Source organism: Equus przewalskii, chromosome 11 (assembly GCF_037783145.1).
Source record: "Equus przewalskii isolate Varuska chromosome 11, EquPr2, whole genome shotgun sequence".
Classification (NCBI taxonomy): domain Eukaryota; kingdom Metazoa; phylum Chordata; class Mammalia; order Perissodactyla; family Equidae; genus Equus; species Equus przewalskii.
In genome coordinates, this window is record NC_091841.1 from 25,863,014 (window position 1) to 25,889,803 (window position 26,790).

Here is a 26,790-nt window from a genome sequence, read left to right on the forward strand (position 1 = left end):
TTCCGGCGGCCGGCCTGCGGCTCCCAATTACCCTATTAGCGATAAGGACCCGGAGGTCCCCGGGGCCGGCCGCGCGCCGCCTCCCGAGGTCCAGCAGCCCCGGCTCTGTCCGTCGCCTCCCCGCTTGCTGGTCTCCGTCCCAGCGTAAGTCACTCAGAGAGAGCCTCAGTTTCCCTTATGTGTAGAACGGGGGCATCTCTGAAACTGTCGGTGCCAGCACGCCCTCGCCGCCGCAAAGTCCCCGGCGACGACAGAGGAGACGCGGCCACACGGACGAGAACTTTATTGGCACGTTCGGGCGCGTCGGCCCACAGCTCCCGCGCGGAGGGAAGGGCTCCGGGGAGGTCGGGGTTAACCCCGGCTCGCAACCTGGCGCAGGCGCCTGGGGCAGCCCGGCGCGGGGGCGGGGTCACGGGGCCACTTCCGGCGGGTAAGGGCGGAAAAGCTTCCGACGGGGTCGCACCCTCCGTGGTCCTCGCACGCTCGGAAGGGAGTCGGCCTCGGGTCAGACCGCCTCCTTCCAAAGGAGACAGAATGGATCCTCTCTTTGCTTAGGGCCTGCGGAAGGGACTTCCGCCCACACCCAGGATGGCCGCCAGCGGCGGCGGGAGCGGGGGTTTCGGGGTGTGGATGGAAGGTCACTGGGAGGGGGCGGAGCCTCCTCTCCCCAAGTTCCGATCCCACCAGGACTGGATGGCGCGCGTCCAGCTGGGGCTTTGCCGCATCTGCGTCGCTGTGCCCGCGCTCTTCGGGCGAGGAAGTGCCTTCGGGGTGGGAGGAGGAAAGGATTAAATACGTTAGCGTCTCCCGGGGAGATAAAAGACCACAGCTCCCGGCATGCACTGTACCCGGACCCTTTCCTAGGCACGGGAGGTCGCTTGCTTGGGCCTTTAGGAATGGGACTGCTTAGGCCCCAGACACTCCGCGCCGGGAGCGGGGGCAGAGCCTACGACCCTGTATGTTAGCACCAGAGCTGGAGACCTAGCACCTGGAAAATGGGACCGCCACTCGAGAATTAAAGAAGTGGTTCTGAAGTTGAGGCCAAGGGCCCCAGATACCCGAAAGGGGCGGGTGGGGAGCACAGATGCCAGCATTCCTCGCGCTGCAAGGATTTGGGGACCCCAGGAGCTTTGGCCTTCTATGGAGCGGTCTGGACTACAGATCCCGGCATGCCCTGGGACTCGGGGACAGGCCGGTGGGAGGGGAGGGGTCCTGGAACTACAGATCCCAGCATGCCCTGGGACTTGGGGACAGGCCCATGGGAGGGGAAGGGTCCTGAGACGTCAGTCCCGACGTGCACTGGGACTCGGATGGGACAGCCCAGTGGGAGGTGACCTGGGAGAACAGGTCCGGGCGTGTGCGCCGCGCCGGCGCTCACCTGGAAGGAGACCTGGAACTCGTCGCTCATCCTCCGGAGCTCGCGGCCGTAGCGTCGTGCAGCCCAGAGGTTGGGGGGCGCCGAGCTCGAGCGGCCCCGGAAGGGGCCGGGCTCCTCCCCTTCCATCCCTTCATCCTCGGTCCCCTCGGGGTACGAGCTATGGCGACTCCGGGTCTCCACCGCCCCAGCGCCTGCGGAGAGGGTCGGGGGTAGGGCGCCGGGCGTCTCAGCGCCAGTGGCCCGCTGATGTGTGTGGGCACGTCGCTGTACCTCTCGGAGCCCCGGTTCCCTCGGGTGGATCCAGGGAAGCTCATGGGGCCTTTGTGAAGATTTGAATTAACTTCTCATTAATCCCACAAATCTTAATTGAGCCCCAATAATGGGCCAGGCCCTTAGTGTATAAAATGACCTTCCTCTGTGCCTGGCACAAAATAAGGGCATAAGAACGAGTTATTAGTGCCAGACCATGAGGCCTCCCAGCAGCCCCTGGGTGGTTAGCTCTTTCATTGTCCCCACTTTCCAGCAGAGGAAACCGTCCCCTGGATGAGGAGGTGCCCTGCCCCAGCCGGACAGGCCTCAACTCCAGCTCTGCAGGGGACCTGGGGGGCCCATTAGTCTCACCCTGGTGGTCCCAAGAGACCTTGGGCCCCTGGAGAACAAGCATCTGGCAGCCACATGTCTGCACCGCCCACAGCACTCACTTTGGAGAAAATATCCCCAACGGTCTGTTGACTTTTTTAGGTGGCACTCACTCTGTGCTGGGCCCCAGGCATGACCTCATTACCCTCCTAAGCATCTGGGAGGGGAGCACTAACATCACTTCCATTTTACCGATGAGAAGCCAGAGGTGAGAGAGGCTGAGGCTTGCCCAGGGCGGCACAGCTGTGCAGCTTTGCAGCTGGAAGCCCCTGGAGGTTTGTTGGAATCCAGAGCCCAAGATGAGTCATTAAGCTCCGCTGTCCAGCCCCCCTTCGACTCTGAGCCCATGTCCTCACCTCTGTGGGATAAGCCTGGACCTCACTCCCAGTCACACAAAATAAAGAGTGTGGAAGTGCTTTGTCGGTTGCGGGGCATGATGGGTCCCTATTCAGAGAGGCCCCTCCCCTGTCCCCTGAGTTTGTCTGACCTTTGTACTGCATGCCGGGCCCCCTCTCCTCCTAAGCCCACCCCCCTACCCAGACCACCCAAGACCTAGAACCACTCCCAGGAGCACAAACCCAGAGCTGAGTAATAGAGGGAAAGACAGTGCGGAGCGAGTGCAGGGGGCCTGCTCGGCGGCCATCAGGGAAGCCGTCTGGGAGGAAGTAAGATTTAGGCCAGGTTCTGAAGTCAGGGGATAACGGTGCCTCGTCCTCCCCCAGAGGACCTTCCGCAGAGCCCTGTGGGCCCGCTCCAGGGGCTGCAGGGTCTCCCTGGGTCCCAGCTCCAGAGAAGTAACTTGCCCAAGGTCACAAGAAGGGAAGAGAGGGCTGGATGGCGAAAGGCCTGGGCTGAGAGTGGGCAGAGCGCCGGGCTGCTCTGAGCTTCGCCGAAGCCCAGGCCTGAGGTCAGGCAGGGACACCATGAAGTCCTGAGGAACGGGGCGGCCGTGGGGACATGCAGCCAGGTCAGGAGCCGGGATTGGGGCTTGGGGCTGGAGGAGCCGGGAACAGAAGGAGCCCTGGTAAGAAGAGGCCTGTCTGCAGGCTTTCCAGGTCTGTGGGGCCTGGGCCGTGAGGCAGGGGTCCGTAGCCAGGCGGCCCCCTTGACTCAGTTCCTGCTTGGTGACCTTGGGCTCTTTCTCTAACCCGTTGGGGCCTCAGTGTCTTCCTTTATGAAATGGGGGCAGCCCCCATCTCCCAGGACCCCCTGGGAACCAAGGAGGCAAGGAGAGCATCCTCCTCTGCCCCTTTCACCTCCTAAAGCCTCGAAGCTCTCAGTGGGGTGGACACCAAGTTCTCCCTGTTTCACGGATAAGGTCGGGAACTTTCCCAAGGTCACAGAGCTGGCACACCCTTCCTGGCCACTTAAGTGCTTAGGCAACGTCAGCTATTACCCTCCTGCAATAGCTCTAAGGATCCACACACCCACTGCACCTGACAGGCAAGGCCCAAGAGTTGGAAGGTGAGTGACGTGCAGATGGGCATTTGGTCCGGAAACGGCCCCATCGCCCAGGAATCGGAACAAGGAGAAGAGCAGTCACCGTGTCAGGGTGGAAGTGCTTCCCGTGTGTTAATTCATTACGTCCTCATCGCACCCTATGAGGGGTTACTCACCATCCCCATTTTGCAGAGGAGAAAACTGAGGCACAGAGGGGGTAAGTAACTTGCCCGAGGTCACACAGCTGGTAGGCAGTAGAGCTGGGATCCAAACCCAACCTGTCTGGCTCCGGGGCCTGTGTGTTAACTCTCATGCCCCAAGCTCCCTCCAGCAGCACCACGGGCCACCTTGGGGGCCCAGGTTGGGGAGGGCACCCCTGGGCCTTCTGTGAGTGCCAGCCCTCCCAGGAGCCTATCCTGGGGGGTGGAGGATTTTCACCAAAGCCTGGATTTGGCGATACCAAGCCAGCCATTGTCTAAATGACACTCATTTTTGTAAACTGAACTTTTAAAAGTGTCCTTCTATTTACTGGAAAAAACCTGAGGGATTTTCTGTGAACTCCCTGGGGGAGGCAGACATCCCCAACCGGAACCACCCTCAATGAGCTCTCAGCCCCAGGGGCCCTGGGCAGGGCAGAGGTGGCCTCCCAACTCTGGGAGGGGCGGGGGCGGAGGGGGCGTGGCTCCGGTCTGGGTGTGAGCACGGGTGGGTGCCCACTCGGCCATCCTCCCACAGAGCCGCCAGGCCCCAGCACAGCTTTGCCTTCTTACCCACTGGGCTTCTGGGTCAGCGGGTGGGGCTGGACACACGCACGCTCAGGCCTCCGTGAGCATCTTTGCACACTTCATGAAAACGGTGGTGCTCCAGCCTGTTCGAGGCAGTGGCGCTTGGCCCCCAGGCGGGGCTGGGTCTGGATCCTACCATATGCAGGTGTTCGCACTGCCTGCCCCCAGCCTGGTGGCTGTGCGGCCCCTGCCCTGAGCAGGCCTGGCTGCCTGTCAGCGTCAGGCACCTGCAGGCCTCTGCCCGGACTCCCTGTGCACCCTAAAACCATTTGGGGTACAAAAGCCCCTTAGCGGCCTGCAAAAACATACCCCATCTTGCTCAGAGCTGACGAGGTCAGAAAACGCTCTCCAGCAGCGGCCAGAGACTGTCTTCTGTCAAGAACCAGACAGTAAATATTTTGGGCACTGCAGGCCACAAAGTCTGCCAGTCACTCAACTTTGTGGTTAGAACTTGAAAGAAACTATAAACAAGACAGCAATGACTGTGTGTTGCTATATCCCACTAAAATTGTATTTAGGGACACTAAAATCTGAATTTCATAGAATTTTCATGTGTTAGGAAATAGTGTTCTTTGGAATTTTGACAACTATTTAAAAATGTCAAAACCGATCTTAGCTCATGGGCTGTACAAAAAAAGAGGGATTTAGCTTGTGGCTGTGGTTTGACAACCCCTTCTCTAAACTCAACCATGTCTGTCCTCTGCCTGAAACCTTCAATGGCTCCCCATTGCCTATAAGATAAAGCCCAAACTCCTCGGCGTGGTCTGCAAGGCCCTTCCATTCTGGTTCTAACCTATACTTCACTTGTCCGCCATGAGGGGGCATTGGTTTTTCACGTCCCTGTCCCCGCTGAATGAGTGGCAGTCCGCAGGACTGCTCAGAGCCTGGGCCAATTCATAGAAACAATAACAACGACAGTCGCAGTAATAGTAACAGCGAAGATTCCCTGTGCCAGGCACTGTTCCTCTATCGACTCACCAGATCCTCACTGTAACCCTAGGAAGTGGGACTGGTTCTATGCCCGTTTTACAGATAAGGAAACTGAGGCAAAGAGCGTTAACTAACTTGCTCAAGCTAAAGCTGCTAACAGGGTGGAGTGGCGTCTGAACCCTGCAGCCTGGCGCAGAGCCGGCGCTGGGCTGCTTCTCCCACTGGGTGTCCTTCCCCCCTCGCTGCCATCCACGCCCCGCAGCTCACCACGCACCTGCCCGCCCCACAGGCACTGGGCTCTGCGCTGGGGCTGCCACGGCACACAGGGTGGCCACAGTCCCTGCCCTGGGGACCCCTGCAGTCCAGTCCAGAAGGGGCCAGGCGGCAGGGGCCCTGCCCATCTGGAGGGGACAATGGCCCTGTGGCTCTGGCAGGCCATTGGCACTTGTGGATCTTTTATGGAAAAGTGACTTGCTTTTTAGACCTTGAAAACTAAGTCAAAAGTTTAAGAAATCTTGTGCGGTCCTCTTGAATGGTGGCTCTGCCCCGTGCAGCCCTCCTCATGGCTGGGTCTGGGGCTGCGAGAGACGTCCCCATGGCTCCTTATTGCTGCTCCAGACCATCCTTCCCCCCCGTTCCCAAATCTAGTTTCTCAGCTGTGCCACCAGCCCCTGCCCAGGTCGCACCCCCAGTTTGTGCAGGAGGTTACTCAGCTCCCTGCCACTCTCCCCATCACCTTTCCTGTCCTACTTCATTCAGGGGACCAGAGTGGTCCCTCCTACCTCCTAGCCTTTCGTCCCTCGCCCTCCTTCTCCACCCCTCCCCTCACTCTCATTCCCATGGGCAGGACCTAGGCCTGTCACCATCAATAACCATCCCAAGCCTCCCACGGGCTCGCCGCCATCTCCTACCTGTCCGGCTCCCTCCCTTGGTACCCTGACTCTACAACGCTCCCACTCACACCCCGCACCAGCTGTTTGCTCCCTTGCACTCACCCTCACGCCCCCACCCCTCTCACGGCGCCGAGACAAACACAGCCCTGGCTGACGCCCACCCACTGGCTCCCACTGGCCCCGGTGTGGCCAGTGTGCTGGAGAGAAGCGCAGCCGTGCCCCCAGTTCAAATTCACAGCCACAGACCCAGTGGCGCCCTTGACGTTGCTGGCACTCCCGCGCTTCAGAGCAACGACCACTTCCCACCTGCTCCTCTCTCCCCTTGGCCCCCACCCTCACCCCTGGCTCATGACCTGGCTTCCTTTTACCGAGAAATTGGAAGCACCCACGACAGAAACTTCTAGTTTCCACGAGGTCTCTCCCCCCCATGTCCACTGCCCTGCCCCTAGCTGAGCCGCCCCTCCGCTGGGCACCAGACCCCTCTCTCACTCAAGGACATCTCTCCAGCAAGTCTCCCCTCTCTCCTGCATCATCTGTATTTCCCTCCCTCCCAGGTGACTCCCATCAGCTTATCAAGATGCTCTTTTCTTTTCCCTTTCTATCCTAAAAAAAATAATAAACCCACCCTTCCTTGCCTCTCCTTGGGCCTTCGGCTGCCGCCCACCCCTCAGCTCCTCCTTACCGGAGCAGCTGCCAAGAGTGGGCTCTCCTTCTGTCTCCCGCTCACCTCCCCATCAAAACGGCAGTGGCTCCAACTTGTCAACTCCAGCGCTCCGCTGCGAGCCCGCCTCCAACGAGCGGCCCTCGCAGGACCATCTCCGGGTTCAGCGCTCCACTCCTGACCAGGCTGGCCCTGCAGGCTCTGGGTCCCTCTCTCCTCCCTGCTCGCACCTTCTCAGACCCCAGGGCTGGCGCCTCCCCTTCTGCCACCCTCTGAAGCCTAGAGCCCCAGGCTCAGCCCAGGTCCCCTCCTGTCCACACTGGCTCCCTGGGCCTCAGAGAACACTATACCAGTGAGTGACAACTCGCATGTGCCTGAATCCTGCGCAGACCCATCCCTTCTAGAAATCTCCATGTGGATGCCACAAGGCACCTCTAACCTGGCTGGCCCAGCTGGGCTCCTGATCCTCCCCGTCCCCCTTAGCTCCATGTCACTTAGGAGCAACCCTGTCCTTCTGAGCGTCCAGGCCAGGTTCCTTGTGGCCATCCTCAACTCCTCGCTTTCCCTCACCCCCACATCCAGTCCAGCAGCAAATCCTGCCAGCTCTACCTTCAGAATAAACCCAGAGTCCAGCTCCTTACCACCTGGACTGCCACCGCCCCAGCACAAGCCGTCCTCCCTCGCAGGGACTCTCACACAGGCTGCGGCCCTGCCACTGCTTTTGCCTATTGCAGACTCAACACAGAGGCCCTGAGGATTCTCTTGAGGCCAAACTCAGATCACCCTGCAGCTGCTCAAAGCCCTATGTTTTCCCTCAAAGTAAAGCCAAAGTCCTTACCTCGGCCTTCAAGGCCTTGCTTGGCTGCCCCCCCCCCCCCATTAACTCAATGCATCTCCAGCTTCCCTCCCCTGCCCTCACTGGCCTGGATGGGTGTATCCTGCCCCCAGGGCCTTTGCATGCACCCTTCCCTCCCCACAGATATCTGCGTGGCTCGCCCCACCCATCCCCCTGGTCACTTCCAGCCTTTGCCTAAATACTGCCTCTTAGCAAGGCGACCCTGACCACCTCCTTTAAAGTCACTCCCCCAGGCCCCCGGTACCCCGAATTCAAATGAGAAAGTCCAGACTGGCGTGCTGCCCCCAGCCGTGTCATCCGTGTCATCTTCTAACGCGCTATGTCATTTTCTGGTTTATGGCTTGCCAGCCCCCCCCACCCCCACCGGCGACAGTGTAGGCACCACGAGAGCAAGGACTTTTATCTCTTCTGTTACTGATGTGCCCCTGGCAGCTGCACCAGCACGTGGCACGTATTAAGCACGTGATACAGAGGATGAGGAGGAACAGTCAGGTGGGGGCAGGGGGGCAGAAAACAGCAAGTGCAAAGATCTGGAAGTTAAGGCTGGTGGAGTTCCTCCGACAGTGTGGGAGAGGCCTGGGGAGGAGGCCTCAGGAGGGGGCCATCTAGGCTTCAGCAGGCCAGGGCCATGATTTTTCTTCCCAGAAGATCTCTCTGGTGGTTCCAGGGGCCAAGGCTGGTGCTGGGCACTGGGGAGGTGGGATCCCCAAGAAATGCCCACTGCCCTCCCGGGCCAGTGCCCATCCTGCCATCTTGGCGCTGGGCCTCCCTGGGGAGCTTGGAGGGCGGCCTGTGCTTCCCCACCCCCACACAGACCCACTGCCCTGGAGGGCTGTCTGCCTCTTGAGCTCACCCGCCCCTGGCAACCTGCGAGGATAGGCCCGGCTTGGCTGTGAGCCACAGGGCGGGAAGGAACATTCTAGGGACTAGGAGGCCCATCCCAGGGAAAGCACCAGCCCGGGACCTCGCAATGTGGAGCCTTCCAGCCCTGCTTCTTAGCAAAGGAAACGCCAAGCAAGTGTGACCTTAGGCAAGTCACTTCCCATTTCTGGCTCACTGCCTGCCTCTCAGATTTCTGTCCTGGCCCTTCACTAACAGCCACATTCTTTGAGCATTTACTCAGCACCGGCGCTATAATTGCTTCCTATATATTCCTGCTAATCATCCCAACAGCCCTGCAATGGCGCTGATTAACTGCTCTGTTTTAACAGAAGAGGAAACTGAGGCACAGAGAGGTTAGGGACTTACTCAAAGTCACCCAGTGAGTGTGGAGGTGGCCGGGGTGCGGGGAGCTCCTGGCCTGAGGGCAAGGTGGGCAGGCAAGTGGTTGTGTTTGGGGGTGCCTACCTCCATGGTGGCTGCTGCTGGCCGGCTGCCCCTGCTGGTGACCAGCTTCCCCCAGGAGGCCTGGGGCTGTCCGCTGGTGCCTGACCGGGTCTGAGGGCCAGTCCCCCGTAGGGCTGGGGCCCAGGCCCCTATCTGCAGGGCTGGAGTCTTCTGGCTCACTCTGCTCAAACTCTGGGATCTGGAACATGCTCTGGGCTGTAGGGGCAAGATGGTAGGTAGTTAGGCCACGCTCTCGGGCAAACGGTGGCCGGTGGGGGTGGTAGGAGGGTAAAGGCAGTCTCCTTTGGCCCCCTCTCCCACCTTAGAGCCCCAGGTCAGCCCTGCCTCCCAGGCCCCCATTTGGCCGCTGAATCTGGCCGGGCAGGAAGCTCAGATTGTCCACCCAGGACCTAAATCTCCTCTCGGAGCCCTGGTGCGGTGGCGCAGCCCCAGGCCCCTACCCAGGCCCAGGCCTGACCCGCCCGTGTGACCGCACACAGGTCTCACCCCAAGCCCGAGCTGGAGGCCCTGACCCGGGCCAGCCGCCGCCGCCTCCCTCTAACACAGAGGGAGCCCGGCCCTAGTTGCCTGGGCAACGGAAACTGTCACCGACCCGGCCCAATGAGCTCTCGAAATGTCACTAGGGCTGGCCGGGAGGCGGGGCCGCTCCCGGCCCGGGCCCCGCCCCCGCCGCCGGACCGGCTCTCCGCCCCCCGCCTTCCTTCCTGGGTCCCCTCCTCGTCTCCGGATGCTCGGCTGTCGACTTCCTCGTGCCCTGGGCGTGTGTGGGAGCAGGGGAGGGGTTCTCTGGGGTCCCCATGGGGAACCTGGAGACCAGCTTCTGCTGACAAGTCCTTCGGCCCCTCTGGGCCTTAGTCCCTACCCCTGTAAAAGGGGGACAATGACACCTCCCTCAGGAGGCAGTGAGCGTTATAAACCGAGTGGTGATTCCTGTGGGTGAAAGCACTTGGCAAAGCCGTCACTGAAGCTCAGCCGCCAGATGCGACTGTCGTTGCTACTGTCACTGTTCCATCTAGAAGGGTGGCCGGGTCGGGAAGTCCCGCGCCCTCCGCCTCCCCCCGTGGGAGCCTCCCACCGCCCGCAGCAGGGGCACCCCTCCCCGTGCCAGCGCGGGAGCCCTGGAGATAAGCGAGGGAGCCTCCTCCCTGGCGGGATGGCTGCCCCGGCGCAGGAGAGGGGACAGGGTCCCCTGTGCGGGTGACCGTAGACCTCGCGGGGGCTTGCCGCCTGGCAGGCGGCCGGCCAGGTGAGCGGGAGCCGCGGCCGGCCAGGGCGTGGGGCGGCGGGCAGCGAGGGGACTGCGGGGACAGCGGCGAGGCCCAGGGGGCGGGGCCCGGGGGCCATCTTGGCTGTGGGCGGAAGTTTCCTTCAGGGACCGGGTGAGGGGAAGTCGTTGCCGCCCCCAGCCGGGAGGCGCGAACTCGGTTTGAGGATGAGGAAGAGCAGCATGGGGACTGGCGGCCCCCGAGACCAGCACGGGCCGCTGGCCCCGGGCACGGCCCACCCGGGCGCCCGCCGGATGTGGCGCGGCCCCAGCGTCCCGGCCGCCCGCCGCCTCTCGTAACCCCGGGCGCCCGCCGGCGGCGTAGCCCGCGCCCATTCTCGAACGGCTCCGCGCCGGGCGCGGCGCCCGGCTGCGCAGCCGGGGCCAGACCCTGCGCAATTTGCGTAGCGAACGGCGCCCGCGCAGGCGCAAGAGGGGGCGGAGCAGCGGGAGCCGGGGAGCCGGAGCCCCGGGTCCCAGCGACCGGAGCCGGCTCCCCCAGCGGCGGCCTGAGGACCCGGCGTCGGCCTCCTCCCGCCCCCCGCGGCTGGAGCGTGGACGCAGTGGGGGTGGGGTGGAGGCAGCGTCTGGAATCCCGAAGACTGAAGGCAGAGGCCCTCCCCATCCGGATCATTGGAGGGGAGAGAGCCCCCCTTTGGGGAGGGGGAGAGCCGGGCGTTGAACGCCCACTGCAGCGGCCGCTGCCCTGAGCCCACGGGCATCGGCCGGCTCTCCCCCTCCTGTCGGGACGACTCGAGCGACCGGGGACCTCTTTCCTTCAGGCTCTGCGCTCCCCCACCCCGACTCTGGGGTGGCCCAGGGGAGACACCCCCCACCTCCCTCCACTACCCTGGAGAGGAGAGACTGTCCTTCCATGCCCCTGAGTGAGGGGCGCACGCTCCAGGCTGCCCGTGCCCCGCTGCAAGGGCAAGGGCCCCTCTGCTGAGGGGGGAGGGCCCGGTGAGGCGCAACTTCGTCCCTCCTGAGCTCCCCATCTCCGTCTCTGCACCCCGCACCTCCCACCCCTCCGTATTTATTTCCCTGGCCCCCTGCCAGCTCCTCCATCTCTGTCCCCAGGATTCAGGCCTCCCTCCCTGACATGGAGAGTAACCTGTCTGGCCTGGTGCCTGCGGCTGGGCTGGTGCCGGCGCTGCCCCCGGCCGTGACCCTGGGGCTGACTGCGGCCTACACCACGCTCTACGCCCTCCTCTTCTTCTCCGTCTATGCCCAGCTCTGGCTGGTGCTGCTGTATGGGCACAAACGTCTCAGCTACCAGACGGTGTTCCTGGCGCTCTGTCTGCTCTGGGCTGCCCTGCGTACCACCCTCTTCTCCTTCTACTTCCGAGACACCCCCCGTGCCAACCGCCTGGGGCCCCTGCCCTTCTGGCTTCTCTACTGCTGCCCTGTCTGCCTCCAGTTCTTCACACTGACGCTTATGAACCTCTACTTTGCCCAGGTAACCGTGGTCACGGGTCGGGGTGCGCGGTGGGTGGCAAGCTCCAGGAGCCCAGAGGAATGATGGGCATCTCTGCTCCCAGGTGGTGTTCAAGGCCAAGGCGAAGCGTCGGCCAGAGATGAGCCGAGGCTTGTAAGTACTTGGGACACTGGTGGGCTCAGCCCCCAGGCCAGGGGCGGGGAGCAGCCTGGTGTCCATCCCTTCCCCCTCGTAGGGCTGAGGCAAGGACAGCCCTAGGAGCGTTTGTGAAAGAGTTTGGAGAAGTTAGGCACCTGGGGCGATGGCTCAGCAGAGGCGTTGCATGCGTGAAGGGCAATTATAATAGAAACAGTCGTGACGGACTGAGGGGAGAGGGTGCCAGTGCCATCCATGATGGAGGAAAAGCCGGAGGCTGTAGCCCTTGGAAGCTCCAAAGTCAGGCTGCACTTCTGGGTGACCTTGGGCAGCGAGTCTCCTGTCATTTGTATAAGGTTTTCCAGTTTATGAAGAGCTTGCACAAACGTCTTTAATTTTTACAACTTACCCCTGAGGCTATTACTATCGGCATTTGAGAGATGAAGAAACTGAGGCCCCGCAGGGTAAAGCAACACATTGAAGCTCAGAGATCTGGCAGAAGGCAGAGCCAGGGCTTAAACCCAGATTTCTGACTCCCAGTCCAGTGCTCCTTCAGCGGTCAGTCACCATCTGACCTCGTTGGGCCTCAGTTTCCCCATCTGTAAGACTGGAGGGGCAGTCTTCAGACTGAATTGGTTCTGATTGGCCGAGGACCTCCTGGGGGAGGTGGGGTGGTTGAGCACCCAGGGCCGTCGTCTGGGGCTGACTGTCCTGTGGGCCGCAGGCTGGCCGTCCGAGGGGCCTTCGTGGGGGCCTCGCTGCTCTTTCTGCTGGTGAATGTGCTCTGTGCTGTGCTGTCGCGCCGGCGCCGGGCACAGCCCTGGGCCCTCCTGCTGGTGCGAGTCCTGGTGAGCGACTCCCTCTTTGTCATCTGCGCCCTCTCTCTGGCCGCCTGCCTCTGCCTTGTCGCCCGGCGGGCCCCCACCACCAGCATCTACCTGGAGGCCAAGGTAGGGCCACAAGTGCTGGGTGTCCTCTGGGGTCTCTGGGCAGGGTCTTCAGGTTAGAGAGGAGGCTAGAGCCTCCCCTCCCTGAGGGTCCCCTGTTGTCATCCGTGCCAGGGGACCAGTGTGTGTCAGGCGGCCGCGATGGGTGGCGCCATGGTCCTGCTCTATGCCAGCCGGGCCTGCTATAACCTAGCGGCCCTAGCCCTGGCCCCCCGGAGCCGGCTGGACGCCTTTGATTACGACTGGTACAACGTCTCTGACCAGGTGGGCATTTGGCACATCTGCTGCCTCCTTAGTAGCCGTGTCTCCTGGCCCCCTGCTGGCCTGGGCCCTGTCCGGGTGCCCCACCGCACCACTGCGGACTGGCACCAGGCCCTGCCTTCCCACAGGCGGACCTGGTGAATGACCTGGGGAACAAGGGCTACCTGGTGTTTGGCCTCATCCTCTTTGTGTGGGAGCTGCTGCCCACCACCCTGCTGGTGGGCTTCTTCCGGGTGCACCGGCCCCCGCAGGACCTGGTGAGGGCCAGTGGAGAGAAGTGGCTCTGGGAATCCTGGGCTGGCCCCCGGGGCGGGCGGGGGGTGGGGGGGTTTGTGGGAAGCCAGTCGGGGGCAGGAGGAAGCATCCATGGCGGCTTCCTCCCCCAGAGCACCAGCCGCATCCTCAACGGGCAGGTCTTTGGCTCCCGTTCCTATTTCTTCGACCGGGCCGGGCACTGCGAGGATGAGGGCTGCTCCTGGGAGCACAGCCGGGGCGAGAGCACCAGGTAGGAGCCCTGGCCCCGCCTCGGGACCCCTGGGCTCCCCCCACCCCCCATTATAGGTTTCAGTTCCCTTCTGTACCAGGTGAGTTCCCCTCTGGTTTCTTTCTACGTCTTGCCCCAAGATGCAGTTTGCCACGGTCTCAAGGGCTCAAGCTGTGGTCCTGGAGGGCTGGGTCACTGGGCTCTCTTCTAAGGCCCTCCCTCCCCCAGCTCTTGTGAATGTGGCCCTGGTCACTGCCCTGGGGCTGACCCTGTTTCTCTGCCTGCAGCATGTCGGGCAGCCTAGGCTCCGGCAGCTGGTACGGCGCCATCGGGCGGGAGCCAGGCTGGTGCGGGGGCAGCCAGACGCGGACCACTCCTCTGCTCTTCTCCCAGGTGCTGGGACCAGGCAGCCACCACCACAGTCTCTACTCCACCCCACAGACGTGATCCCCCTCCGTTTCCCCCCAGAACACCCACACCCCAGTCCTCCCACCCTAGGCCTCTGTGCCAAGTTCATCTGCCGCTTCTTGCCCAGGATTCTGGGGGCTGTGGCTGCCTCCTCCCCTGGCCGGCTCCTTGCTACTCCTGTCGTAGTGAGCTTCTGCCGTCCCCTAGGATGGGGGCGTGGCCCTGGTTGCCAGATGCCCACAGCACCCTGGCATGACCTGCCACCTCTGCTTCGACACTGGAGCCACCTACCTCTCCTGCATTTGCCACTCAATAAAGTGTCTGTGCCCCACGTCCTTTCATTGGCTGTCAGTTGTCTGCTGTGCATTTCTCACCCTGTCACCTGTTTAGCTGAAGGCTGATCAGACACTGGCCCTTGGAGGGGGCTGCTGGGTAGGGAGAGGGAGGACCCTGCCGGCTGAGGGGGAGGAAGGGCCCTGCTCCCACTCCAGCGCCTCCCGCTTGAACACTTTCTACTCTTTCCTCAAGATCTGTTCCAAATGTCACTTCCTTTAGGAAGCCTTCCATCTCCAGGTCCGGGAACCGTGTCCACCCTTTTGGGTCCCATGGCCCCGTGGTTATGTGGCTATTACACCTCTTGCCCCCCTGTGGACTGGGACTTCTGGAGACCCTGTTTCCTTATCATCATGTCCAACCTGGCCTTCAGGTCCAGGGGCTGGTCCAGGGCCTGTGGAGGAGGAGCTGGCCGGTGACTGAGCAACCCCTATCTCCCCACCAGGTGTGGATTTGGCCAGATGGGTGGGCTGCCCCCACACAGTCTGCCTGGTGGTCCTGGGAGCCTCTAATAGCACAGTCACCGCCCTCTACTGCCACAGCCCTGGCAGATCTGTGCCATGGCTGGGAGTCCTTTATCAGGGGGTCTGTCTCCTGCCCACACACCTGGCTGTCCCAGCTCCTCGGAGTCCCTGGGGCCTAGCACTGAGCCTGTCTTGAAACCTTTAACTTGGAACTCTCCTGGGCAGCAGGCCTTCAGGGCTACTGGAGAGGGACCTGAGACTCAGAGAATCAGCTCGAAGCTGGACAATCACTTTGTCGAAAGGAAAACTGCTAACATTTGTAGGGCACTTTATTGTGGGTGCCAGGCTCTGTGTTGAGCGTTTGCAAATACCGACCTCTTTAATGCCTAGAACCGCACCCTGAGGTGACAATTAATCATCCCTTTTCTGTGAGTGAGAAAGGGCTGACTCCAGAGAGTCTGGTAAGCTGCCTAGGCCCCCTACTGGCAAGGGTGGTCAGCCCTAGAGCCCAGCTTAAAACCACCCACCTAGGGCGGAGGACCCTAGGCAAGAGGAGGGTCTTTGGAGAGATGGGGTCCAAAGTGGGTAAGGGCAGAGAGGGGTGAAGTTCAGGACCCACCAGGGCCCTGGCTCTTCAGGCAGTCGGGGAGGGAGTGCTGGCACCAGTTCCATGCTGGGATGGGCGCAGGGGTGAAGACAAGGGATGGGGAACAGGAGTCGGCGCAGGAGGAGCCCCAGCATGACTTCCCAGAGCTGCGTCCCAACCCCACCTGGGCCACTTCCAGGTTGCCTCAGTGGATCCTCCACCCTTCTGTCCCACGGGGTCTCGTCTCTCATAAGTGCTGCGCCCAAAGGCCAGGCTGTCCCCAGGGGCGGGGAGTTGAGGGCCCTTCCGTCCGGCAGTGGGCCTGGGAGATGCTGAGAGCTTAGCGTGGCGCCTGGCCGGAGAGGTGAGCCGGCTGATGTCCAGGCCGGGGCCTTACCGCTGGCCACGCTGGCTGGCCGGCGGGGCAGTGCCAGGGCTCTGGTCTGAGACTCCAGGCCCACCCAAGCGGCGACCCCTCTCGGATTCCTCTGACACTCACCTCCCGGGACCGGCCGGGACTGGGGGGCTGGGCGGCCGCAGGTAAGAGGCTGGGGGGGCGGCGCCGGCGGCGAGGGCGCGGCACCTAGGGAGGCGCGGCGCTGGAGGGGTTAAACGCCGGAGGAGGGGGGCTTCTGGCGGCGGGAGGGGGGGGTCCCAGCCCCGGCGGCCGCCCGCTCCGCCCCTGCCGCCGCCGCCGCCTCCGCGGCCCAGCCGGCACCGGCGAGGCCGCGCGGGAGCCCGGGCCGCAGCCGCAGCCGCAGCGGAGCCGACAGTGAGTGCGGGGCGGAGAGGGCGGGCGCGCGGAGACGGGCGCGGGGAGGCGGGCAGGAGTCCGGGCAGGGGCGCGCGGGGGGCCGCCGGCCGGGCGGGGCGCCCCCCTCCCGCGCGTGGGCGCCTCCGGGAGTGATGCGGCCGCGCGTCCCGCCGCCCGTCACGCTCCGAGGCGTCTGCGTGAAGACGCGGGGAGGCGGTGGGAGCGAGCGGCGGCTGTGCAGTGCGTCTGGGCGGCAGGCGCTGCGCGGTGGCCCGCGGTCTGTGTGTACGCGAGGGGGTGCACACGTGTGCGTGGACCTCTGGGTTGCCTCGGCCCGGCGCGCACGCCCCTGGGGGTCCGGTGTGGCCGGGAGTCTGGAGAGCGTGCAGGTGGAGTGTGTGCGTGCTGCCTGGGCAGCGGGCTGGAGCCGCAGGGTGGAGCACGGGCGCGCGGGTCTTTGTGCCCGCGTGTGTGCGCGTGGGCACGGCCGCCGGCTGTCCCGGGGGCTGACAGCTGTCCCGGGGGATGCTGCACTGGTCCAGCCTTTGTCGCCCCCGCCCTGCTCCTTCTTAGAACCCAGCACCCTCCCTTCCCCCCGCCCTGCCTCGCCCCTGCGCAGCGACCGGGACCGCCCCTGGGTTCCTCGAAAGCCCAGCGGGGAGCTGGGGGACCATGGAGGGTCCCCACCCGGCCCAACGGGGCTAGCAGCGGATCGGGGAGAGCAGGAGGGGAGGGAGAAGCCGCGAAGATGCTGCCGCAGCCGCCGCGGACGAGCCGGACCCGCCATCCCCATCCTCACCCGGCGCGGTCCGAGTCCGGCCTCTCTGCCCGCTTTCCCTTCGCGCGTCTCCGCGCCCCCCTGCCTCCTCCTGGAAGGCTGGTTCCCCACGCCCCCTCCAGGCCCCGGCTTCTCCTTGCTCGCCCTGCCTCTCCCTCAGCAGGCTCAGTCTCTCTCCCTTCCACTCTCCTTCCTTCCCTTTCTGGTGCCCTCTTCTCTTCTCACACCCTGGAGTCCCCGCACAGGGGCTGAGGGCCGGGCAGTGGAGGTAAGGGGGAGGACAAAGGTGGGGTGGGGGGGACTGGGTGTGTCCTAGTACCCAGTGTCCAACCGGAGGGATGTGAGAAGAAGACGTCTGTGGGCGGCAGGGCTGGGGGCTCCAAGGACCTTTGGGTGTGTAGGGGTTGGAGAAAGAGGGTGTAGGGGTGTCAGGCCAGGTGACTGATCACAGCATCCCTGGTTCTGCCCGCAGTGACCGCAGCTCCCCAGGAGCCCCCTGCCCGGCCTCCCCAGGCGGGCAGTGGAACTGGCCGGGCTCCTGGGCGCGCCATGCGCAGCACCACACTACTGGCCCTGCTGGCGCTGGTCCTGCTGTACTTGGTGTCCGGTGCCCTGGTGTTCCAGGCCCTGGAGCAGCCCCACGAGCAGCAGGCTCAGAGGGAGCTGGGGGAGGTCCGAGAGAAGTTCCTGAGAGCCCATCCCTGTGTGAGCGACCCGGACCTGGGGCTCTTCATCAAGGTGCGTGGGTGGGCCAGAGCCCCTTTGCCGTCACCCATGACCCCCTGGCACTAGCTGCATGCCGGTGGGGCCGTGTGCTGGGGTGCTGCTTCCAGATCGGCACCCCTGAGGGCAGGCTGCAGGGCAGACGCCGGGATCCAGGCCTCTGTTTTCAATATGGCGGCCATGGGGCCATTTATTTCCTTGCTGTGCCTGGCTTCGGCCTGTCCTCCTGGCCCATCTCCTTCCGCGTGTGATGATCGTTCCATAAAGGAACGCCTGATGGAGGAAATGAATAAATCGCTGTAGCACATGAAATATGTTACATTTTCGCAGATCTAACTCACGGGCTTAGGATTGCCAGATGAAATCCAGGACACCCAGTGAAATGTGAATTTCAGCAGAACAACCAATACTTTTTAAATATAAATATGTCCCATGAAATATTTTTAGTTGCTAAATCTGGCAACCCTACACTGCTTCCTATACTTCTTTGAAGTCACAGATGCCTTAGAGAAGCCCAAGAACACTGTGAACACTCCCCTACCGGCAAGGAAAAGTGCGCATATAAACATGTACAGATGATTCCAGAGAGTTCCAAGACGCCCTAAAGGCGGTCCATGCCACCATGGATGCCAGGTTAAGCAACCTTTCCCCCCAGAACACGTGCTTATGATGTGGAGGCTAGAGTGAGGGCAAGATGGGGTCTGCTTTGGTCCAGTGACTAAAGAAAGTGCTAAGCTTCAGCCTTCTGGGGGACTCTCAGGGAAGCCCCTCTGTGGCTGTCTCTGATTTCTGAGTCACCGTCACATTAAAAAAAACAAGATTCAACTTTAATAAATTAACGTTCATTACTTTATTAAAGAGTACCCCTCTTTTCTGCCTGTTCTTTTGGAGGGAGGAGCCATCACTGTGGAGGTCTCGGTGACCCAGCAGACTCCCAAGGGGGCAGGAACAGGAGCAGAGATGAGGGTGGGTGGGGTCAGGACACAGGCCACTTGACTTTGCCTCTGACACTTCCAGAATGCCAAGCAAGTCTCAGAGAGGCCTGGGCAGGAGAGTGTGTGTGGCCAGACCACAGGGCAGAGGGAGGGAAGGAATCTGACCTATTTTATCTTCACAATGGAATTGCTTTTTTCTTGGATAGAAAGCTAGAAGGGTGGGTGACACCTGCTTTATTTCTCTTCCCCAGTTGGTCCTGCAGCAATTATGCCCCTACTGTGTGCTAGGTGCTGTGTTATCCAACATAGGGTAAGCAGGAAAGTTGATATCGGGGTGGAACAGATGCAGGCTCTGCCTTGGAGGATGTCACATCTTAGGCGAGGGGACAGATCAATGGAGAGAAAGATCACTGTAGGATGCAGCAGGAAAAAAAAAGAGCTTTCCTTACTCCCTGCTGGGTTAAACATCTATTTGGGGTTGGGCTCTGGGGCTAGGTGCTGGGGGCAAGGGGGGAGATGCCGGGGGCCTTTGAGAAGAGCTGGCGATTGAAATGAGGCAGGTGAGATGGGTAGAAATTAAAGATGTGTGATTGGGTTGCAAGAGGCTTGCAGGCAGAGGAGCAGCATGAGCAAAGCTGGAAGCTGGAAAGCTCAGTGTTGTGCAGAATTCGGATTTCGCAGATGCCTAGTCATTTGAAGTAAAAATTAGAACACACAGGATGACAAAGTATTTTTTTTTTGCCCTTAAGTAGTGAATTTATTGGAAAAGTGTTGCAAAATAAAATCACTTTTAAGCATACATTTCACTTTTTGGCTTTATTAAAAAAAATCACAGGCAATGGGATCGTCTCGGAGAATCTGGGGATGAGGTCACTGTCACTTGGCTTCCCAAATGGGAGTCCCTGGAGAGAAGACTGGGGAAAGTGAGGTTGGGGCCAGATTGGAAAATGGCTTCAACACTGGGCTGGGGAGTTTGGAGCCTGTCCTGCAGACGGCTGGAGGCTCTGAGCAGTCATTCTAGGCAGATTAATCTTGCTAATGAGGGCTGCAGTCAAAGAGAGGGGAGGTGCTTTATGGCTCCCACCACACCCACTACCTTTGTGCCTTCACTCAGTGCTCCTGGGGGAAGGGCCCCTCTGCACCCCCTCCTCCTTATCCCCTCACCTCTGTCACTGTGGACAGGCTCTCTCAAAACACAGACTCTGCCCGTAAGGGACCTGCAGGCTGGCAAGAGAGGCAGGCGCGTGGCCGTCTCATTAATTTAATCATCTTTATTGAGTACCTACTATATAACACAGGGTTTGGCTTGGACTTCAGTGGGGCAGGCAGGGGTTCAGGTGTCCATGAACCTCGGTAAAATTGGATGCAAAATTTATTGATGGTGTATGAACCTTCCTGGAGGGAGGGTCCCTGACTTCCACCAGATTTCCTAAGGCAAGGGACTCAGACAGCTTTCACAGGGGCAGTGGGAGTGGTGGGATCTGTGGAAAGCTGGAAATCACCGAGCTAGGTGGGGAGCGACCTAACAAATGTGCACTGCAGACTATGCTGTAAGAGACTGACTTCTTCCCAACCGCTCTGTGAGGTCGCTGCTGTGATCATGGGCCCCATTTGACAGATGAAGCTGAGGCACGGAGGGACCTTGCCCAAGGTCACCTAGCACCCAGATTTGAACCCGGGCAATTTGGACCCAGAGTCTGTGCTCATGACCACTGTAAAACTGGAATTCTGTTGTGCGAAATTTGGGGGCCCCCGAGAAGTCCAATGTTTCTAAGACAGTGCGGAGGTCAAACAAAAGTGGGCCACCCAGTCGGCAAGGTCTGCTCTGAGGGACTGCCTTCAGGGAGGCCAGAGGGAAAGGGAGAGATGGGAGGGGTAGGAAGGGAAGCACCCTGGAGACTGGAGGGCCGGGAGGTGGCCAGAACAGGAGGGAAGGGCTGAGGTTCCTCCTTTTGCGCCTTGTCCTGCAGGAAGTGGCTGATGCCCTGGGAGGGGGTGCGAACCCTGACACCAACTCAACCAGTAACAGCAACCACTCAGCCTGGGACCTGGGCAGCGCTTTCTTCTTCTCAGGCACCATCATCACCACCATCGGTGGGGGAGGAGGCTGGGCATGCAGAGGGGGTCGAAGGGCAGCGGGGCTGTCTCCTGGGGGAAGGCACAGCGGGAAGAGGGGGGTGTCAGGCTGCCCCTAGACCTCCTGCACGGCCCCTCTGCCCAGGCTACGGCAACGCGGCCCTGCGCACGGATGCCGGGCGCATCTTCTGCATCTTTTATGCTCTGGTGGGGATCCCGCTGTTCGGGATCCTGCTGGCAGGGGTCGGGGACCGGCTGGGCTCCTCCCTGCGCCGCGGCATTGGTCACATCGAAGCCATCTTCCTGGTGAGCTGCCCCTCGCCCTTACGTTGGGCTGGCACGTGAACGCGGCCCGAGATCGCAGGAGCCTGGCGCTCAGGCTCCTGGACGAGGGGGTGGGGGTGAGAGTGGAGGTTTTGGCGACTCCTCTGTCCTGCCTACTGCCCCTCCCTGCAGAAGTGGCATGTGCCACCAGAGCTGGTGCGAGTGCTCTCCGCGGTGCTCTTCCTGCTGGTCGGCTGCCTGCTCTTTGTCCTCACGCCCACCTTTGTGTTCTGCTACGTGGAGGGCTGGAGCAAGCTGGAGGCCATCTACTTTGTCGTAGTGACGCTCACTACCGTGGGCTTCGGGGACTATGTGGCCGGTGAGGCCACCTTTCTCGTGCTGCACTTCCTTACCCACTTCATTCCTGCCAGGGGCTGAGCACGCCTGCATCTCCCTCCAAATTCCACATGGCAACTGTGCGCTTACACGCACAGTCGGATGGCTCCAACCCCTACCTCCACTCACGGAATGCACCCTCACATTTTTGCACGGATGCAACACCTCATGCACACCTACATTCTTGCATGGCTGCGCCCCCATGCATGCTCCCACATATATTAAGTGCACCGCTCACGTACACTCACATTCTTGCACTTGAGCAACCCCACTTGCATGTTCTTATCTTGCACAACTTCAAGTCATGCACACTCATCTTCTTGCATGCTTTTACAGGCTCTTTCACACACATTGCCCTGGGGAGGGTGGTTCCTCTCAATGATCTGGGAAGTGGGCAGCCAACTAGCGGCTCACCGGCTCCCCGCCTGCCCCACACTCAGCTTCTTTCTGTGCTCCCCGTGGTACCCCAGGCGCCAGCCCCAACCAGAACTCAGCAGCCTACCAGCCGCTGGTGTGGTTCTGGATCCTGCTCGGCCTGGCATACTTCGCCTCCGTGCTCACCACCATCGGGAACTGGCTGCGAGTAGTGTCCCGGCGCACCCGGGCAGAGGTAGGCGCCCCCGGTAGTCACCGGGCCTGGGCCGTGATGCTGCCGCGCGGTACCTGGCAGCTGGTTGACCAGCCTGCCTCCCTTCCAGAGTGTGGGCTCCGCCAGGAAGGGACTGAATGAGCCCCACTGTGCACAGGGCGGGCGAGAAAGGGATAAACTCAGGTTTGCAGGTGACTCCATCTCTGCTGTCAGATAGGGTTGTCAGATTTAGCAAATAAAAATGCAGGAAGCCCATTTTGTCGCCGTGCTCGTTGCGACCGTCTGAGGAGCTGGATGGAGGCGTAAAGGTCTCTGGGGCGCCGGAGGGAGAGCTGAAATAAAACTGGCTCTTTCCTGAAAAGGTCCTGAAGAAGAGGGCGCTTCGGGGCCATGGAGGAGGGGAGAGCATGAGGCTGGGTGATGAGCCTGTCCCTCCTCGGGCGGGCTGAGGCAGTAGGACCAGGTGGAAAAGAGGGGCGATGCTTGATTGGCGAAGGGGCGGGCTTCCGGGGTTGCGGACGCAGTGGAGACCCCGGGTCGAGGACGGCCTTTCTTCCTCGCGCAGATGGGTGGCCTCACGGCGCAGGCCGCCAGCTGGACCGGCACCGTGACGGCGCGGGTGACCCAGCGAGCCGGGCCCGCCGCCCCACCGCCGCCGGAGAAGGAGCGGCCACCGCTGCCTCCACTGCCGTGCCCAGCGCAGCCCGCCGGCAGGCCCCTGTCCCCCGCGCCCCCGGAGAAGGCCGAGCCGCCCTCCCCGCCCACGGCCTCGGCGCTGGATTACCCCAGCGAGAACCTGGCCTTCATCGACGAGTCATCGGACACGCAGAGCGAGCGCGGCTGCGCGCTGCCCCGCGCGCCACGGGGTCGCCGCCGCCCCCCCAATCCTCCGAGGAAGCCTGCGCGGCCCCGGGGCCCCGGGCGCGCCCGGGACAAAGGCGTATCCGACTAGGGGCAGGACCCCAGGCCCGGGCCTCTCAAAGGGCTTCGTTCGTGCTCTCTCCCTGGCATGCTCTGCTTGTTTGACCAAAGAGCCCTCTCGAGCGGACTGAAGCCTGGGGAGGAGGCTGCGGGTTGCTTGTCGGCCGCCTCCCCCTGCTCCCGGCCCTCTCCTCACTTCCTCCATTTCCAGACCCCCAAGGCTTTGTGTCTCGCTGTCCTGGCTGGGCCCGTCCCTCATCACACCTCACGCCTGTGCCTCAAAGCCTGCATCAATAAATGAAAACAGTCTGCACCACTGCGGGCGTGCCGGCTCCGGGGGACGCGTGGGTGTGGGAGTGCTAGCGTCTGGTCACCTCCGGGGCGAGTCAGGCCTCCCGTGACCCCCACGCCGAGCCCCCGCTCCTGCACCCACGTCGTTCAAGGCGTAGCCCTCTTGGCCGTGCTCCGGCCGGCGTCTCTGCCTGGAGGCCACCGGGTAGGGTCCGGCATGGGAATCTGCGAAGATGGGCTGTGCATCTCCAAGCTCAGCACAGCTCTTAGGGGGCTGGGGGGCGGGGTGGGGCAAAGAAACGCATCTGGTGTGGGGGTCTGTAGCTTGAACTTTCCCTGCGCGAGACACCCATCGCCATTCCGGAGCGGGACCCTGCCCCTCCCCCTTCCTGGAGCGTGACCCCCTCCTCCTCGCCCCGAGGCCTCTGGCGACTGGGTCCGTTGGGGCAGAACCATGGAGGACAAGCCTTTGAAAGTAAGAACTCTTCGCGGGCCCCCTCACCCTGTCAGCCCGCAGACTCACCCTAGGTCCAACCTGGGCCCCTGGCTATCCTCCCGCTCAGCCTTGGCTCCGGGCAGCCCCCAACAATCCCCACGCCCCACGGAGTCCTGGCCCTGGCAGGGCTCAGGATCCCCGCCCCCAGCCTGCTCCTCCTCCCCTCCCAACTCCCCGCGACCCTCGGCTTCCCTTGTTGTATGTGGCCCACAGGCCTTGGACAAGTCTTCGGGCCACCGTGCCTCAGGCAAGTCGAGCCAGCAGGACATCCGGAATCTATGGACCACGGCCACGCTGTCGCAGCCGAAGCTGAACGTGGCGCTGTCCGATGTCTGCGAGGACTCGGAGGGCAGCAGCGTGAGCAGCAGGACCCGCCGGTGGCGCAAGCAGACGGCCGGCCACGACTGGGACGCCAGCTGGGAAGCGTTGGAGGACAGAAAGGACAAGGACAGCTTCAAGCAAGAGGAGCTGGATGAGCACTCCTTGCTGGAGCTGGAGATGCGCCTCGACAGCTCCGTGGGAAGCCATGTAGAGGACGACGACGAGTCCAGGACCGGTCAGTGTGGCCTCACTGGGCGGTGGGCGCCCTCAGCCCAGGGGCCTGGCCAGGGCCTCAATTTGTGTTGCTGTAAAATGAGGGGCAGCTGTAGGATCCGATTTTCCAGGATTCCCTGGGAGGGGTTCATCACCAGCGCTCATCTCGCAAACTTTAAGTCAACCGGACATTCTTGGAGCGCCCCCTACCGGGCAGGCGTCATACAATGGTCTGTGGTCTGGAGAGACGCGCCAAAAAACTGGCAAAGGCTGCGCGCTAGGACCCGGGCTTTTAATGGAATCACCGGGAGAGTTGAGAGGAGGGAGTTAATTCCTTGTCTATGGATTTGAGCTGGTTGAGGAGGTGCTTGTCCTTCATTCATTTAACCATTGGTTACAATTTATAAGTACTTCGTGCTGGGCACTGTTTTGAACTCGCCGCCCCCCCCCCCCCCGCCCCGCCCCGCCCCGCCCTCCCCCGTCCTTCGTCACGGAACTGGAGCCGATAACAATATAATAACTGCCATTTATTGAGTCCTTGCTGTGTACCAGGCATGGGCTTCCCTTGCACGATCACCTTTGAACTTCACAACCTCCACAAGGGGCCATTCTGATGACCCCATTTTATAGATGAAGAACTTGAGGGTCAGAAAGTTTGTCACTGTCCCTAAGCCTCCCACAGTGGGGCAGTGTGGAACCTTGGTGGGTGGGACAATAAAGCCCAGGGTTGTAAACCACTGTCCTATGTTTCCCACTAAGGTGGCAGCTGGAGCTGGTCTCCCCCCCTCCCCCATGCCTACCTATCTCCTCTGCTCCTAGGAAGACCCAGCAGTCTGCTGATGACCCATCTCTCTTCTCTCTTCTCCCAGAAAAGCCTTCCTCAGTGTCATCGTTCAATATTGCGAAGCACACACACCATCGAGCCTACTGGATGGAGCAGCACAACAGGGTTGGAGGCACCTGGGGGGGGGGGAGACTAGGGGTTTCAGTGGGGTGGGGGACGGGCAAGCTGGGAGTTGCAGGGGTGAAGGGGTGGAGGTGATTTGTAGGGTGGAGGCAGGTTGGTTGGGGGTCTTGGGGCTGGAGGGAGAAGGTGGGGCAGGCACTTCAGCTGTGAGCACAGCTGGGGTCCCTTGGACATCTGAACTTCTTGCTGCCTCTCCAGCTGCCACTGCCCCTGATAGAACTCATGGAGAATGAAGCTCTGGAAATCCTCACCAAAGCCTTCCGGAGTGAGCCCTACCCCCAGCTCCCGCTACAGACCCTGGGGGACTGTGCAGGGCTTGGGTCTGTGGGAGTGGGGTTTCGGGCTGTGTCAGCTTCGTGAGATTCCCTGACCACCCACAAAGTTTCCAGGAGCCCCACGAAAAGTAAAAAAGTCAGGGGACCGCCCGGGGCATAGTGGTTAAGTTCACGTGCTCTGCTTCAGTGGCCTAGGGTTTGAGGGTTCATATCCTAGGTGTGGACCTACACCACTTGTCAAGTCAGGCTGTGGTGGCGACCCGCACACAAAATACAGGAAGACTGGCACAGATGTTAGCTCAGGGCTAATCTTCTCCACCAAAAAAAAAGTAAAATGTTGGAGACCCATTGGGGAGAGCATGGGGTGACCATCAAGGGTGTAGCTCCAGCCTTAGTGCAGCCCCTCTCTAGCTGATATGGCTTTTCTAAGGCTGTTTCTCCACCTGCCCTTTGGGCCTTTGTGTGGCCTTGGCCCCCTCCCTGGGTGCTGTGACGAGCCTTTGGACAGTGGATTATTTGAGTAAACCTCCCCTGGTTTGCCCTGCTTATGATATGAAGGGGGAGGGGACCTGGCTAATGGCTTAGAGTAGGCGGTCCAGGAGGTGTCTGCAAGGTTCAGGCCTGCAACATCTTCTCTAACCATGCCCTCATCCATTCTCCACCTCAACATCCCTATCCTGCTCTGCATCCCCGTTTGGAGCACAGATCTATGACTTGACCGTTTGAAATAAACAAAACCGGCCAAGGCTCAGTACTTTGGAGATCCAAAGTTCCCCAAACTAACACAGACCCGAGCGCCAAGCGCCCCTGCTACCCCAAATCACCCGCGGTTCCTCGAATCACACATGAGGCACCCGCTGCTGGGGAGGTCATGCCCCTGCTCCCTGCCCTGAACGGAGCTCTGCCCTCCAGGCTACCGGTCGGGGATTGGCCGGGACCACTTCCTGACCAAGCAGCTGCAGCGACAGATCGAGGGGCTCAAGAGGCGCCAGAACAAGAGGCTGCACGTCTCGGCGCACTGAGAGCACCGCCTCGGGCTCGAGTGACGGCCCGACTCCGGCCCCGGTCCCTGTCCCGTTCCCAGACCCAAGCTCGACCCTGTCCACGTGGAATTTGGGCCCTAGAGAAATAAAAGAGTCTGTGCATGGTCAGCGAGTCAGTGCGTGGCTGCCCGCGTGAGGCGGACGCACGCGGCCCCGCCTTTCCCCGTGACCTTCACTCAGTCACCGCAGTGACCTTGAGCGTTCTCCGTCCGGGCCGTTTCGGCTCCGCCTTCCCGGGACTCGAAATCCAGGACTTCTTGCACGTTTTAGGTCTGCTTCTCCCAATCAGCAGCTTTGTGGGGAGGGATACTGGGTCTGCGGTCCAAGTGCCCCGATGATGATCTCTTGGGGGAAGGGGAGAAAGAGAAAGGGGCAGCGCCTCCCCTCAAGCTTGAGCAACCTAGGCCCCGCCCCTCATGCATATGCAGATATCCTAGCCTCCCCGCTCGTCCCGCCCCCTAATTTACATATGTATATCTTCTTCCAGTCCCGCAGCTGCGGC

At 61.6% G+C, this 26,790-nt stretch overlaps 4 protein-coding genes across 19 annotated transcripts; 3 read left to right on the forward strand and 1 right to left on the reverse strand.

The window, feature by feature from the left end:
- Positions 1-266: 266 nt before the first annotated feature.
- Positions 267-9,542, reverse strand: BAD (BCL2 associated agonist of cell death). Of its 3 annotated transcripts, none has more exons than XM_070565412.1 (4): positions 9,416-9,542; positions 8,930-9,124; positions 1,379-1,569; positions 267-764 (listed from the first exon to the last, which is right to left on the reverse strand). In XM_070565412.1, the coding sequence occupies exons 2-4, from the start codon at positions 9,114-9,116 to the stop codon at positions 639-641; spliced, it is 504 nt and encodes a 167-aa protein (XP_070421513.1). In that variant the 5' UTR covers positions 9,117-9,124; positions 9,416-9,542; the 3' UTR covers positions 267-638. The 3 variants fall into 3 exon arrangements, with proteins under 3 accessions (XP_070421513.1, XP_070421514.1, XP_070421515.1); XM_070565413.1 differs by having other exon boundaries at positions 9,230-9,473; XM_070565414.1 differs by having other exon boundaries at positions 9,370-9,462.
- GPR137 (G protein-coupled receptor 137) lies at positions 3,395-14,194 on the forward strand. Of its 12 annotated transcripts, none has more exons than XM_070565381.1 (8): positions 3,395-3,674; positions 11,271-11,649; positions 11,732-11,781; positions 12,488-12,713; positions 12,825-12,974; positions 13,100-13,228; positions 13,358-13,476; positions 13,743-14,194. In XM_070565381.1, exons 2-8 carry the CDS (start codon positions 11,293-11,295, stop codon positions 13,900-13,902), a joined length of 1,191 nt encoding a protein of 396 aa, XP_070421482.1. In that variant the 5' UTR covers positions 3,395-3,674; positions 11,271-11,292; the 3' UTR covers positions 13,903-14,194. The 12 variants fall into 12 exon arrangements, with proteins under 12 accessions (XP_070421482.1, XP_070421480.1, XP_070421477.1 ...); XM_070565379.1 differs by lacking the exon at positions 3,395-3,674 and adding an exon at positions 9,557-10,175; XM_070565376.1 differs by lacking the exon at positions 3,395-3,674 and adding an exon at positions 10,042-10,175 and having other exon boundaries at positions 13,849-14,194.
- A 1,301-nt stretch (positions 14,195-15,495) lies between these two features.
- On the forward strand, positions 15,496-22,998 carry KCNK4 (potassium two pore domain channel subfamily K member 4). Of its 3 annotated transcripts, none has more exons than XM_070565389.1 (7): positions 15,496-15,786; positions 17,251-17,516; positions 20,407-20,530; positions 20,658-20,818; positions 20,969-21,155; positions 21,643-21,782; positions 22,327-22,998. In XM_070565389.1, the coding sequence occupies exons 2-7, from the start codon at positions 17,328-17,330 to the stop codon at positions 22,711-22,713; spliced, it is 1,188 nt and encodes a 395-aa protein (XP_070421490.1). In that variant the 5' UTR covers positions 15,496-15,786; positions 17,251-17,327; the 3' UTR covers positions 22,714-22,998. The 3 variants fall into 3 exon arrangements, with proteins under 3 accessions (XP_070421490.1, XP_070421489.1, XP_070421491.1); XM_070565388.1 differs by lacking the exon at positions 15,496-15,786 and adding an exon at positions 15,898-16,018; XM_070565390.1 differs by lacking the exon at positions 15,496-15,786 and adding an exon at positions 16,243-17,046.
- CATSPERZ (catsper channel auxiliary subunit zeta) lies at positions 22,998-26,396 on the forward strand. The gene is made up of 5 exons (XM_070565411.1): positions 22,998-23,448; positions 23,683-24,025; positions 24,873-24,952; positions 25,169-25,235; positions 26,158-26,396. Exons 1-5 carry the CDS (start codon positions 23,428-23,430, stop codon positions 26,265-26,267), a joined length of 621 nt encoding a protein of 206 aa, XP_070421512.1. The 5' UTR covers positions 22,998-23,427; the 3' UTR covers positions 26,268-26,396.
- The last annotated feature ends 394 nt before the right edge of the window (positions 26,397-26,790 follow it).

Bases quoted from the DNA above. Each gene is read 5' to 3' on its own strand.
- BAD (XM_070565412.1), bottom strand. From the start codon at position 9,116: ATGTTCCAGATCCCAGAGTTTGAGCAGAGTGAGCCAGAAGACTCCAGC. The intron at 1,570-8,929 runs GTAGGCACCCCC...CCCTCTCCGCAG, and splicing joins CAGCAGCAGCCACCATGGAG to GCGCTGGGGCGGTGGAGACC. The intron at 765-1,378 runs GTGAGCGCCGGC...CCCACCCCGAAG, and splicing joins AGTTCCAGGTCTCCTTCCAG to GCACTTCCTCGCCCGAAGAG.
- GPR137 (XM_070565376.1), top strand. From the start codon at position 11,293: ATGGAGAGTAACCTGTCTGGCCTGGTGCCTGCGGCTGGGCTGGTGCCG. The intron at 11,650-11,731 runs GTAACCGTGGTC...CTCTGCTCCCAG, and splicing joins TGAACCTCTACTTTGCCCAG to GTGGTGTTCAAGGCCAAGGC. The intron at 12,975-13,099 runs GTGGGCATTTGG...GCCTTCCCACAG, and splicing joins GGTACAACGTCTCTGACCAG to GCGGACCTGGTGAATGACCT.
- KCNK4 (XM_070565388.1), top strand. The intron at 20,819-20,968 runs GTGAGCTGCCCC...CCCTCCCTGCAG, and splicing joins ACATCGAAGCCATCTTCCTG to AAGTGGCATGTGCCACCAGA. The intron at 21,783-22,326 runs GTAGGCGCCCCC...TTCCTCGCGCAG, and splicing joins CCCGGCGCACCCGGGCAGAG to ATGGGTGGCCTCACGGCGCA.
- CATSPERZ (XM_070565411.1), top strand. From the start codon at position 23,428: ATGGAGGACAAGCCTTTGAAA. The intron at 24,026-24,872 runs GTCAGTGTGGCC...CTCTTCTCCCAG, and splicing joins CGACGACGAGTCCAGGACCG to AAAAGCCTTCCTCAGTGTCA. The intron at 24,953-25,168 runs GTTGGAGGCACC...CTGCCTCTCCAG, and splicing joins GGATGGAGCAGCACAACAGG to CTGCCACTGCCCCTGATAGA.